At 38.5% G+C, this 14,352-nt stretch overlaps 2 protein-coding genes across 2 annotated transcripts; both read right to left on the reverse strand.

Annotated features, from left to right (window-relative positions):
• Nucleotides 1–1,192: 1,192 nt before the first annotated feature.
• Nucleotides 1,193–2,104, reverse strand: LOC138009979 (melanocortin receptor 5-like). The gene has a single exon (XM_068856956.1). The coding sequence runs from the start codon at nucleotides 2,102–2,104 to the stop codon at nucleotides 1,193–1,195; it is 912 nt and encodes a 303-aa protein (XP_068713057.1).
• A 456-nt stretch (nucleotides 2,105–2,560) lies between these two features.
• LOC138009980 (melanocortin receptor 4-like) lies at nucleotides 2,561–10,548 on the reverse strand. Its single transcript, XM_068856957.1, has 2 exons — nucleotides 9,847–10,548; nucleotides 2,561–2,731 (listed from the first exon to the last, which is right to left on the reverse strand). Exons 1-2 carry the CDS (start codon nucleotides 10,546–10,548, stop codon nucleotides 2,561–2,563), a joined length of 873 nt encoding a protein of 290 aa, XP_068713058.1.
• Nucleotides 10,549–14,352: the final 3,804 nt, after the last annotated feature.

The raw sequence follows: 14,352 nt of genomic DNA on the forward strand, positions 1-14,352 counted from the left end.
GCTGTTCTACGTACGCACCGCGCTTGATCGACAAAATCAATTTCCGAGGGAGCTTACGATGCTAGCTCGAAGAGCAGACGAAGATCATATTTTAGCGACACTTTCTTCCGCGAATTCAGTCTAAGAGCGCAGTGATTTGAAGAAGGGAAGTGGTGTGTGTTCTGAGAAGTCTGTGTGATAAATGCATGTGAGACATGCATGTCCAGCATGATAGTATCAAGCCAAGAACTTCGGGCCAGACTCTTGGTTATTACCCTATCTGACTACGATGAAAACGACACTCTAGCGAATTTTAAACGTGGTCTGCCAGAGGCATCCCAAGTAAAACGGGAGCCATTGTCTTCATGCCAAATTTGGAAATTTCTCATCAATAAAAAACAATGCTTAAAACTAGATAAACGGATTATTTTCCAAACGAAAAGAAAATTCAAGCGATTTTGTGTTCAGCATCGGTAGATTTTGAAGCAGAAATTATTTTCATGTCAGAATTATTCCAAAAAGGGGATTTTTTAATGCTTAAAACTTAAAAAAATATATCCGTAAACTATGATGTTCCTTTTTTACTGCGAAAACAATTCAGAATATCATTTAACACCAAAAAAGCAGTGACATAAATCGAGAACGGATTATTTTAAACCATATTCACTAGGAGGTGCGTTGATGTTTCGTGAATATACACGCATAAATTTCACATGTTTGCTATCTTGTCAAGACCTTTCCGGACTTTAATTTCGTCAGTTACTGTGTCAATAGCCTGAATGGACCCCTATGTAAAATGAAGCTTGGAATATTATATAAGATAATCTGTCAATCATGAAATAACACTTCGCATCTACTGACATTCTGCACAACATTAAGATTAGTTTTGCAAGCGCGATGAGCACACTTTCTTGGCGCCGAAGCTTACTGCAATATTCAGTTAAAAATTGATTCACGAGCGCTCGGTGGCTATGAGCAGGCAATAACCAATCTAATGTCTCGCAAGCGCCAATGGAATATTTTTAAAACGAAATTTTGATACCTTCTGAAAGCTTACATACTTGGAAATTTCGCTAATAAGTTTCCTTCACACGTTTTTTTTTTTACCTTGGCAACACTTAGGCGATCGTTATATGAGGCAATTAGAACTCTAGAAGCGAAGTATGCAAGCTAAATAACTTGACTTCAGTAAATACCTCTTCGTTTCTACTGGCTAGGAGAACAAGTTAATTGCCGCGTCTTTCACTTCTCGTCTCACTTCTTTTATCTTCCAACAGTACAGAATTGGGTTTAACGTTGAGTTGCAAAACATTAAAGTCACTGTCGCATGAAGTGAAAGAAAAAAGGCTGATGACTGTCTTGTTTGAATTTCTCGATAAGCAAACGGAGCGACAACGACGTACGGAAAGTAACAGAATAGTAATGCCAATTGCAACCACATTGCAATCGACACGGTCTTTTTGTATCTTGTAATATTCATCGGGATTGTTTGATTCGCTTGTTCCTGGGCGCTGTCTCGAACATGAGTTTGAGGATGACGCAGCCTTAGGAAAATCCTGGTGTAACAGTAGATGGAAATTATGAGACAAAGTACTATACTAGTAATTAGCAAAAGTTCCCAGGCTTCGTGACTGCAAAACCCAACTCCGACGCTGCCAAAACTTGGAAAAAGCCAAAAGATGATGACAGCAACATATGCTCGCCTCAGCGTTACGACTTGTCTGTATCTGAGACCCAATAACAAAGCCAAAAGTCTGTCGAGGCTTATGGCGATAATTGTCCACAAGCATGCTGTTAACGAAATGGTCGCTCCTATGACATGAGCAAAATAGAAATGACGACAAATCTGCCACCATTCTTGTACGATGGAGATCCAGTAAATAACGATAGTTATTTCTACGAGGCCAACACAGAGATCGCTTGCCACCAAATTTCGAAGCAAGACTTTGGAAGGCGGATGAATCGATGTTACCTTGGGAAGGGCAATTAGGATAAGCGTATTTCCCGCAATTGTAGTAAAGGCAATAACAATGTTGATGACTGAAAAACATATCAGTTGCTTATGTAAGCCTTTGGTTAATTCTTCCAAGCAGAATACGCTAGCGTTGAATGTTAAAAGAGTCATTATTATCAAACCACTCACACCCTCTTTGCAAGAAACTTTAAGATTCGTTAGGATGGCAATTATTTAGCTTTCGTCCCACACGTTATCTAACAACGGTTAGTAACGTCTGCGAAGTAGCGCCGCGATCCTTATTCTGGCCCCCCAACGGACTCAACGAACAAGCGGACGTGCGTTTCAAATTTCCCTGTAACCTGATTGGCTATTACCAGTCTTGTCGAACAATTGTTTTTCTTGATAGACCAATCACGGCGCGTACTCAAACCCGGGAACGCTGCTGGGGGCCCAGAACAAGGACTTCGGCAGTGGTTCGCAGACGGACTTGACCAGAGGTTTGGTTTCGTCTGTGGCTCAGCCTAGCAATTAATTTTTTGGGCTTGTTATTTTTCGTTTGGGTAAATAAAGCAGTGAGAGAAATTTTACCCTCGCAATATTGTTCAGAGAGATAAAAACAGATATTCAGGAAGCTTGATAACAAGAACTGACATTGTCAGGATGTGCGAACTGTCCGATCTCAATAAATGTTGTCGGTAACTCCAAAGCAGAGATGAGTGGAACACAGGTAGGGGCAGCTGTTAAAAGGAGTGATGTAGCAGCTCTCATAACGTCTAATGTGATTGGCGCTAGTTCCTGACCAAAAACAAAAGACTAAACAAACAATAGCAGGTTACGAGAGCTGCTACACTACTGCGCATGCGTGGTTAAAAGACATTTCTAGCCTGTCAAGTTTACAGAAAGATATACAAAAGCAACGGTACCTCAATGTTTTCCGTAAAAGCTTTAATCTTTTAATAGAAGCGAAGTCGATCAGACAAGAAAAAAAAAAAACTCAAATTAGGATCAGTTCTTAAAACAAAACGAACTCATAACTAACCCTCAAATTGGTTTTATTTTCCTGCCAATTAAAAAAAAACACTTTTATAATACAGCACATGCATATGATAAGGGGATGCATTGCTGTATCTTTCTTGTTCGACCAAAGTATTAGGTGCCAGGGTTAGTTTCCTAATAAATGTAAACAATTGGAAATTCGCTATCTTAAAGAAAAACCAATGTTTAAAAGATGATCAATCTGAAAGATACCGCAGAGCTTGAGAGACTGCTCAGGCGACACGTTTGTTTCTTAGGACTTGTCCCCAGAAAATTTTTAGTCTTTTTAAAAAAAGAAATATTTGAGAATGCTCATCTTCGAAACCTGCCCTTGTCTTGCAGAACAGGTTTCAAATATATACAGTCCCAAGAATGCAAATTCTGCGAGCGCATGCATTATTTATCAGGCCGGGAAAGCAAACTGATGTTCGGAGAAGTTTATTCAGTGAACTAACATTAAATTGATGTACCAAAACGGTCCGCACGTCGACTCTGTGCGCGACAGTTGAATATGAAGCAGCTGTTCAAGGCAAAAAGGGAGAACTTTCAACTCTCTCAGTGACAAATTGAGAGGAACATAAATAAAATATCTTTTTTCCGAAAAAATACTCCCTCTTTTATAAATGTGTCATTCAACCAGAAAAGAAAATCAAAGAAACGAAATGAAAAATTGGCCGGAAAAAAGGTCTTGAAAACAAGAGGACGTCTTGACACATTAATGAAATTTTTAATGAAAAAAGTCTGTTTATTTAACAATACTTTCATAACATGTCCTAATCTATGTCGTAAATACTCTTTTTCTTAGGCTATCTCAGTTTTATTAGAAATAACAAACAAACAGCGATGAAAAACATCAGATACAAACGCATCATTTGAAATTATCTTTTAATTGATGTTTTATAATTATGCTTCTGCATACATCCTCAGAAGTGACGGTTAATACAAATTGGAGTTTAAATATAGAGTCAATAAATTATTAAATATTAACTATTAAGTGGCAATAGAGGAGACAAAAAAAAATTAATAAAGGCACAGCTTTTCACTGCTGACATATTCATTAGCCATGGTGGACTAAGGAGAAGCTCCGGGAGAAAAAGGAAGACTTAAACGGATCGTAAAGAATACCTGAAGGAGTGGAATAACACGCACAATCGTATTTATCTGAAGCAAAGAATTTTTCACGCCTGGCTGCAAGCTCAATTCGATGCTGGCTACGAAGCGTGCGGCGACAGTAATTTCGCTTTTTAATGAAAGCACTTTCGCATTTACAAAAGTTTATTGATCAGGAAAGTTCTTCCTGACAGGTAAATATTAAATTCTGAGCGCTATGTTTGACATAGAATTCATTAACTGCGAATATACGTGTCTCACGCGTGAATACAAAAATGGCGGCTAGAATTTTCTGTGAGCGCGAGATCAAACAAACTTGATCATGCGCAACTCACGACAGTGCCCCTTTAAGTCTTTGAAACTGTTGATCAAAGATTTAAAGGCCCATTTTCACCCTAGACGCAACGAGCGCCCGGCATGATTTCGTGTATCACGAAATTACAAAAATTCGAAAACTCTCAGAAAGCCTTTCAGAATCTTCGTCAAAAGCCATCCGTATATAAATCTTTTAGGTCCTGATTTGAATGGGTTCTCATATTACGTAGTTACTAAAACATGTAACCAGCCAAACCACTCAAAACCACCCAAAACCAACGTGACAGTCACGCAAGATCAAACAGACGGCCATGTACGCAAATATCACACAAACCGGTCGTATTAATGCACCTATCAATGGTTTGCCCCAGGCAAACGACATGTTCTGGCACTGCACATTTTGTAGTGATTTTGTATTGCTGTAACTGGACTATGTGAAACAATTCACAGGTATTTTAAGCAGTACAGAATGTGTGTTAAATTGCTAGCCAAAACTGAATCATATGCTAAATACCTAGAATATGCCTTCTTCATTTGGGGAAATTCACAAACTTGGTAGGGACCATTTGCCAACAAGTACAATGATTACTCTCTGGAGGAGTCCTGCAATAAACTTGTTGTGAGTGCCTATCATTTCTTTAAGTTACTAATTTTGCAAGGTCTGGGGTTCCCAGGGGTGGGAAATTATTTGGCTCATTATGGAGACCCAAGGGTGCGGAAATTGACATTTGAAACCCTGAAAATGTCAAATTGTCCGTTCCCCCCCCCCCCCCCTCCCCCATCCTGGGGCAAACAATTGATAGGTGCCTAAGGTGTATTGTGGATGGTTTTGGGACGTTTTGCCTGATTTTGTTGGTGGTTGTAGGTGGTTTTGGGTGGTTCCATGTTTTAGTAACTGCGTCTCATATTATCATTTTACAATTTTATCGTAGTATGTCACCTCTATATTTGTTTAAAATAGTTATATTTGAAGTTGAATAGTATCGAACAACATGACGAATTACAAGGAAGGATTACGATTTTGCACACGTTGGCCGTGTGAAGCACTTATATTTGAACAGACTTAACTGATTTGAGTGTAATGTGAAGTGCTAAGTTCCTATCCCATATGAACCATGTGAGCGTTAGCCCCACCAACGGAAACGGACGAATTGCCGAGGCGAAGTTTGCTCGCCGCTGCAAATTTCCCTTTCGTAAACGGTCGTTGCCATTTGAAACGGTCGATGCCATTTATAACGGTCGACTACACACTTCACTTCAAAGAAAGTTAAAAGAAAGAAACTAAGAAGAAATATTAACAAAAATTAAGACAAAAAAAGAAAAAAAAAACATTTATAAAAGAAAAACTCATATGACCAGCGAGACACAACTCCCAGTATTTACTAACCGCAATCTTTTGAGTTCTTAGACCTAATGAGTGTAAGTCAGGGCTAAAAAATGGCATCGACGGTTTCAAATGGCAACGACCGTTCTGAGAAATGGCAACGACCGTTTCAAATGGCAACGACCGTTTACGAAAGGGAAATTTGCCTCGCCGCTCCACAAAGACAGCAACCTCTGCCACTCTTTTGAGCACAAGCATCTTTACAAGAGCATTTTACTCCTGCGTCCCAGGTATTCAAAGAAATCGAAACTGACAAAGTAAAAGTAAGTTTAAATAAAATAAGGCATGCGTTTCAGCACTGAAAATATGTCGCCTAGCTCACTGGCTTCAGAATTGTTCTATTCCTCTCACTGAATAGCCGAACCGTAAAGATTCCACTCCGGTGATTCTCCAGTGTCTAAATCAGTCAACTCCATAAAAATTAATGGTAATTTTAGCGGCTTCACTTATTAGAATCACCCAGTAAACCACGCGATGATCAGGCTAATGGCGAAGCTTCTTCTTTTCAACAGCGCGAAACTGGCGCGACAAAAAGAGTTAACCGATCGGAATACGCTATTTGAGATTCAAAACGATAAAAAACGATCGCGTTGCGTCTAGGCTGAAAATGGGCCGTTAAAGCCGACCTTAAGGCAGCGTTTACACGAACGCGGTTTCACATCGACACGGTTTCATGACTTCGAAACCGCGTCAAAATCGATGCGGTTTGGAAGTGTTTACACGGAACCGTTTTCGCCAGAAAATCCGATGGTATAAGCGAGCACTGCACTACGTGCTAAATTCACTATTTTGAATTGAACAATGCAAATTTCGCGCCAAAATAGTAACCGTATTCAAATGGATGTGGTTTCGCTGTTTACACGACAGATGAAACCGCATCGTTTTGAAAACGCTCCACTTTTGGCACCGGTTTCAAATCGACAAGGTTTCGATAACAGTCTCGATCGATGTCGTGTAAACAGAAGGTATAACGGCATCGAAATCGATGCGGGTACAAATGAAACCGCGTTCGTGTAAACGCTGCCTAAATGAATGTGTTAGCGGCGAAAAGCTGTGCCTTTATTAGTTTTTGTCACCTCTTTTTTTAATAAGTTAGTGATCCTGTATATTTAAACTCCAATTTTGTATTAACCGTCACTTCTGAAGATGTATGCAGAAGCATACGAAACATAAAGAAAAAAGATAATTTCAAATGATGCGATATCTCTGATGTTTGTCATCGCTGTTTGCGTGTTATTTCTGATATCCTAATATATAAGAGGCCATGATGGAGACTTTTGGTTTGTTCAATGTTGTAACCGCCCGCGTGGAAACATACGTAAAATAAAACTTGACATATTGCGACAGAAAATACAGTGAGTATTCATTAAAAATTAAACTTCGTACCGACTGAAGTGGTGAACGATATACGAAAGCCCGTTTAAGGAGGCTTCCCAGATTTTTAGGCCTCGCGGAACCTGGGCACTAGTATGGCGCGTAATGCCTAATTAAATCACGCATGCTTTTTTGATTTTTGCGACATCTGTGTGACCAAATCTGTAAAATTAACTGCTAATTTTGTCGTGTTCCCTTCGGTAATATAATTTTTTAATTGGCTGAGTTTTAACCACGCACACTTCCTATCAAATAACTTATATTTGTTAAAATCTGTCAGAGCTAATCGAATGTATTTGGGAAAACCGTACAACATATTTTATTAATCAATTATGTCACAGGCATATCACAAGCTAAGCCACCTTTTACCAGACCTAAATAAACCACACTATTGTCTCCGTAAGCAGAGGCAGTTTAAGCGCCCTGTCATTCCTAAAAAACGCTACATGAATACTTTTGTCCCCTCAATGTCAATTGGATGAGTACGTGAAGCCAATAGTTTTATAATTTTTAGATATAGCCTAAAAATAGTTATATAGTTTTTTTTTAATTCATACTTATATTGTAAATAATCATGCAACTCAGCCTTTCAGCTGCTAGATGATATTTTTACGAAACCTATCTATCTATCTATCTATCTCAATCTATCCGGCTATCTATCTATCTCAATATATCTATCTATCTATCTCAATCTATCTATCTATCTATCTATTTATCTATCTATCTATCTATCTATCTATCTATCTATCTATCTACTTTATCTATCTAAAACCGTCAGAACGACCTTGACTTTTTATCATTTCAAAATGTCTGGCAATATCATTTCCATAATGTGGCAAAGAATTAAAAAAGTTGACTGAAGGAAAGCATAAACATTAAGAAATTTAGGCCAAAAATAGGAATATATCTGCCTGTCATAAGATGTGATGTTGCCATGGTAACGGCCTAATCCAAAAATTGACACGCAAAAAATAAGCCTTATTATATATCGGTACCCATAATGGTAAGTCTCTACAAGCAAAACGTTGAGAGAAATTAATTAGGCTTCCTTTTGTAACTCGTGGCCTGTACATGTAGTGAAGGTATTAGCAAATACCCTAGGGAGCCACCTGTGACTGAACACAGGTTTTAAGCATGGTGCTTAAAAACTGTGTTCAGTCATCTTAAGATCTCAGTTTATAGACGCTAAAGACCGTTCCATTCCTTCGCTACCGCCGGATGAGCGTGTCAGGTCTTCTCTATAGCTATGTTCCTCTTAATATCTTACATCCTTAATTAGTTGTTAGTTTAGGGAATCACATGACTTCGTGCGCAATTTGGAATAAAGAAAAGAGTAATTTTTTTCGAGGACGAACAAAATTCGAGCGAGTGCTTATTTTATTCCACATCGCACAGGAAAAATCATGCGAATACTTACTAATAACTTACATGAAAAAAATTCGAGCTGAGATTATGGTAATAGAAGAAACGCCCTTGTATTACGCGTAATAAATCACGCAAAAATTGCGCCATCCGGGGCTTGCATTTGATTGGCCATCTGAGACCAATGCGAAAGCGTGGTTTGTTATCTATGAATTACCTCTTTTCTGTATTGTGTTACCTTGAAACTGCATTTCTCTTACCCAATCAGAATGAAGACGTTTTCCATGTACAAGATTTAGGGGTTTAAAAAAAAATATTTTTCGCTAAACTGAATATGAGTCAGCGATAAGTATCATTCTCTTATCCACCGAGAACCTATAAAACACTTGACTCTCGCTAACAAGAAAAAGTGACACATATCTTGAATTTTAATCAGCGTCCTGTTTATATCTGTGCTTTTGTATAAAATTTTTCTCTCAATTCCCCTGAAGAAGGTCCGTGATTGTGACCGAAACGTCGGGAACATTTTTATGGAAAATATTTCTGAAACGCTTTTAACCACCAGTGTAACTTTATAAATATATTTTTTAAATTTTTCATTAACTTTCCAATAAAATTGCATTTCTGATACTTAGAAATTTTGCTTCCAGACACGAAAGTTTTCAGCTTAGCAAAATCATACCATGACCACTGATCAACAGCTTATTTGTGCCTAAGGTAAGTGAGGATTTAGGTTTTACAAAGTTTAAGCCTGCTTTAAACAGAAAGTCGGGCAGCTGAGTCGCCGTGCCCAATAAGTAGAGAAATATTGCATTTGTTAATATAAATGAAAGACTACATCAATAGGCATACTTCATATAAATGAAATACTAGGTATAATTAGATAGATAAATGAATAAGAAATCGATCAAGCAAAAGAAAAATAATTAAAGGAAGGAAGTTATAAACTGAAAAGAAATAAACTTATAAAATAATTGATATATAATTATGAGTTGATGACGGAGAATATATGAAGGGGTCAATCACATCCAAGAAACACAATATCAAAGGTTTAGTATTTAATGATACCAGCAGTCAATTTCTCTTCGTTTCCCGCTTCGTTTCTAGTCGTTTAATTTGTCCGTGTGGAAAATGATAATTGCTTCAATGTGTCCTTAACGGCTATTCTTACTTCTTTGATCTTCCAACAGTACAGAACCGGGTTTAAAATTGAGTTCAAACACATTAAAGTTATTGTAGAATACAATGCAAGAAAATGGGCTGATGACTGTCTTGTCTGAATTTCGTGAAACCCCAACGGTGCGACAACCACGTACGGAAAATAACAAACCACTAGAGCCAACTGCAACCACATTGCAATCGTCACTGTCTTTTTGTATCTCGTAATATTCGTTGGGAGTGTCTGATTCGCTTGTTCCTGGGCAATGTCTTGAACATGAGTTTGATGATGACGCAGCCTAAGGAAAATCCTGGTGTAACAGTAGATGGATGTCATCAGACAAAGAAGTGTACCCGTAGCTATGAAAATTTCCCATCCATTGTAGCTGTAAAAGCCAACTACAGCACTCCCAAAACCGTGAAAAACCCAACAGGCAATAGCAACCACATATACTCGCCTTAGGGTCACAACTTGTCTGTATCTGAGTCCCAGCAACAAAGCCAGAAGTCTGTCCACGCTTATGGCAGTTATTGTCCACAGTGATGCTGGGAACGAAATGCTCCCTCCTACAGCATGAGCGAAATAAAAATAACGACACATCTGCCAACACTCTTGCATCATGGAAATCCAGTAAATAACGGTAGTTATTTCTACGATGCCAACGCAGAGATCGCTTGCCACCAAACTTCGAAGCAAGACTTTGGAAGGTGGATGAAGCGAGTTCTCTTTGCTGAGGGCCACCAGGATAAGAGTGTTTGCCGCTATTGTTGCAACGCCAAGAACGATGTTGAAAACTGAAAGACATATCAGTTGGTTATGTAAACCTCTAGCTAATTCTTCCACGCAGTATACGCTAGCATTGAATGCTGCCATCTTCTTGAGTCATTCTTATCGGGCCGGCTTTGTACGTATTTCAAGAATCCTTTGAAGTTTCTCAGGCTTTCAATTTCTTCAGCGTATTGTCTCTCGTTTGGGAAAATATAGTTATGATAACAATTGAAAGTTTGCCGTTCAGAGAGATAAATACAGACACTCCTGCAGTCAGATGCTGTAGCTGTAGCATTGTCTGTTGACATTCGCTCCTTAAGGTAAAATTAGTTGAAGGCAGCTGTTTATAGAAACGGAATTAATTTCATTCGTTTGCCAAGTGGGTAAGAGGCATGAAATCACCTTAAAACGACTGCCTTTCTTAGAAATCTGACTTTCTTAGAAATCTACATAACTAGAAGAGAAATTGACTGGAAAATATACCGAACCCATAATGAAAATAATGACAAATGTCCTTTAAAACCTAAGGATATACAATGTATATGATATATTGGACGTCAGTTTTATTTGCGATGCAGGCACTTAATTAATTAAGAGAAACTGAAACGATGATGAGTTGAAATTTGGTCGATTTTGGAACATACTAAGTCAACAGTAATTCTAGAATGAGGATTATCTATAATACTAGAAATGCCCAAAGAGTATATCCGTGGTAAAAACACTTTCCTTTCTACTGGGATACACTTTATTGTTGAATTTTTTTTAACGACAACTGAAGTAAATTGTGCATAATATGATGCAAACAAACTTTTTCAAACAAACTGAAACAACCGGAATTGGCCATCGTTCATATAGGCGTAGACCTTTCTGTGGTCAAATTTAATGAATAAACGTGCATGATGAAGGAAAAGAGAACGGCCTTATTAATGACTATGCACTTGTATGAAGCAATTTGTTGAATTTGTGTAGCTGTTCAGCAGAAATGAAGTCACTAAATTACTCCCCTGTCAACTGTAAAAACAATAGATGCACGCAAACTGTCATCGAAGGAAATTTCTATAACGATACTTATTGGTATTAACAACAACGATTTTTATTTGTGCTCTTGATGAGTTTAACGTAGTTTTCAAGGAAGGGGTTTGTGTACGTTCCGTTTACATTTTTTACCTCTCGTCGCCGCGCCATGAAGGACGCACGTCAAAATGAGTACATATAAGCCACAAGAAAGGCAATTGAAGGTTCATGGAGGCTTGCCAATATAGAGCACACAGTCACTTAACAATATTAATAGCAGGCACTAGTCGCGCTAAGTTGTTTAATCCTCTTTTAATTTTTAACACATGATATTCCGATGCCTCACGATCGCGACAATTTCGCAGAACGTCTTTGGGACATCATCGTCGAGTATCTCGACGTTCAAGCCTGAATTTTTTGGGTTTCCTTCTCTTCTGCTTAAATGTATTTATAAAATAATAAAGATAGTACGCATACTCTCATTGGTCAATAGCTGTTTAGATGAGAGTATGGAAACATTGTGACATCACACGAATTTTGATTGGTTATGCATTGTCAGACGCGCGTTTTGATTGGTAGGAAGGAAGGAAATTGGAAATATGAGGGTGTATCAAGAAAATCTGTTTCAATCTAGAAGTAAAAAAATCAACATTTCCTTCATTTGTCGAATTACCTTTTAGAAATATTTTATAAAAGAAATAGAGGACTTTTTTCCGACAGTTATGCAAACCCTCGACTGCATCTCGGTTTTGCATAGCTGTCTTGAATTCTCCCAACTTCTCCTCGTGTTTAGATGAGGCTATGAAAACACGGAAAACGTCCTCTGTTGCTTAAATAACTGCAGACAGTACTGTTTCGGCCTTCTGGACCTCGTCAGTGCAGTGCTGATGTCTGGGATGGAGGTTAAGCTTATAAACCCACCCCAAATGTCCCACACTTGTGGTACATCTAAGCCATGCCATATTCTACGGGCTTATTACGAAATCTCAAAAAAGACCAGCTCCCAGCTCAGTGGCTTTATAGCTCCACTAACAGAACCCTACACTGGCATCTCAAAGGTAATGTTTCGTATCCCATTTAACCATGAATTTTCTCAGGGCTTTCGTTTCGCTTCTGCTTATGAAGAGTTGATGATTGCAAAATGCTTCAACGTGAAAATGTTTCATTCCGCAGTGTAGTGTCCTTACCATACGACAAGTGCAGCATGGTCATAAACTATAAATTAGTCTATTTCCAGGGGCGTAGCTGGGATTTTCAAAGCTACGCTGTTTTTAGTGAAAGTGACAATTTTTTGGTGAGCAGTGAGTGCGGCGGTAAAGACAATCCTACAAAATATTAGGGAGTTTAAGATACCACGACGGCTACGGCGAAGAAAACGTCACTTCAAAATATAACTTTGAGCTTTTCTAAGTATTTCATGATTATTCCATCTTGTTTATATTATACATATGGGCGAAATGTCCTATAACTGGATTGGTACGGACGGATTTGAAGTAAAGAGTGAGACTGAAAGATTTACTGTAGTTTGTCCACGTTGTCGTCAAAACCTTAAATTTGGTCTTTCACGTTAGTAGTTTTGACAAGCGCGGGAGAGAAAGGTTCAAAAAAGCGTGCCGCACGTGCAGCACGATCATTTTGGTTGTTTTGACCAATAATATTACTGCTTTTTGGTGTTGTCGTTGCCGTAGCCGTTGTCGTTTCTTAAACTCCTTACCAGCTGGGGCCCGTTTCTCGAAACTCCCGAAACTTTACGGGCCATTTTCGGGCCTTTGCATCTCAAACGGAGAGGATTTAAGTCGTCAAACTTCACAGTCATTTTTCTTTTTGTTACCTTGAAAACATGTTAAAAGATCGGCTTTCCAAAACAAGCGGTTGGCAGTTTCACAAATGGCTTTTCGGGCCCGAAAAGTTTTCGGGACTTTCGAGAAACGGGCCCCAGGTGACATAACTTACTCTGTTCCAGTGTCAAAGGTATGTTTTGTATTATTGAGAAGAAACTATAACATTAGGCATTTACGCATTCTCAAGTGATGCCGCATGGCCACTGTCTCTACCACTGAGTCAATCTTTGCTGACATCATAGTTTACATTTTGTATAATGATATACAAGATTGAACACAGAGGGCATCATTCTATTAACATATTAACTTCAAAAAGGTGAAGAAACTTGTTAAACTCAAAGAAATATTTAATTTTAAGCATTTTAGCTTTGATAACGAGCCACCTCAGTTATTAGCCATAAAAAACTGGTAAATTGTTGGGTGGCAAAAAAGCGCTAATGGTTCCATACATTCTTTGTAAAATTTGGACTTTTCTAAGAAACATTGCTCAGAGATTATCCGGTATATCAAAGTTTCAGCACTGCAGTTTCAATATTCAGTAAATTATTCTCGGCTGACTGACTAGAAAACGTTAGCCTTAATCTTATGCTAATGAGGCAAAAAAAAAAAAAGTAAATAAACATTCCCCTGTTCGAGTCTCCTATAGTTCAATAGTCACAACTAGTAATCGGATGACCTCGTAGATTCGGCTCTTGATAAAAAGCACTCGGATCTTTTCCGAGTGTCCCTGAGTCGCCCGGCGACTCGGGGGTACTCGCTTTAAAGAAGAGGCAAACATGAACTCGTAAATGGCCTATTAACAGCCGAAAGAATACCAAGGCTTTGTGATATCCATTCCTGTTCCCTCCCATAAGAGGGTGAAAATTCTCGCTCCGTTGAGATGTTGCCACATATCTGAAACTACGTACTTTTCAAAAAAATGAGCTGAAATCAAACAAATGTCTTCATATACTTCAGCCCAAAAGTTTGCCGTTTATCATAAATCCGATGCTAACTCTCTCTAATATGTAACATAAACGGCTTGTCGATTCTAGTCTGACCGCCGCAGTTCTGT

The sequence above is a fragment of the Montipora foliosa genome, chromosome 7 (assembly GCF_036669935.1).
Source record: "Montipora foliosa isolate CH-2021 chromosome 7, ASM3666993v2, whole genome shotgun sequence".
NCBI lineage: Eukaryota > Metazoa > Cnidaria > Anthozoa > Scleractinia > Acroporidae > Montipora > Montipora foliosa.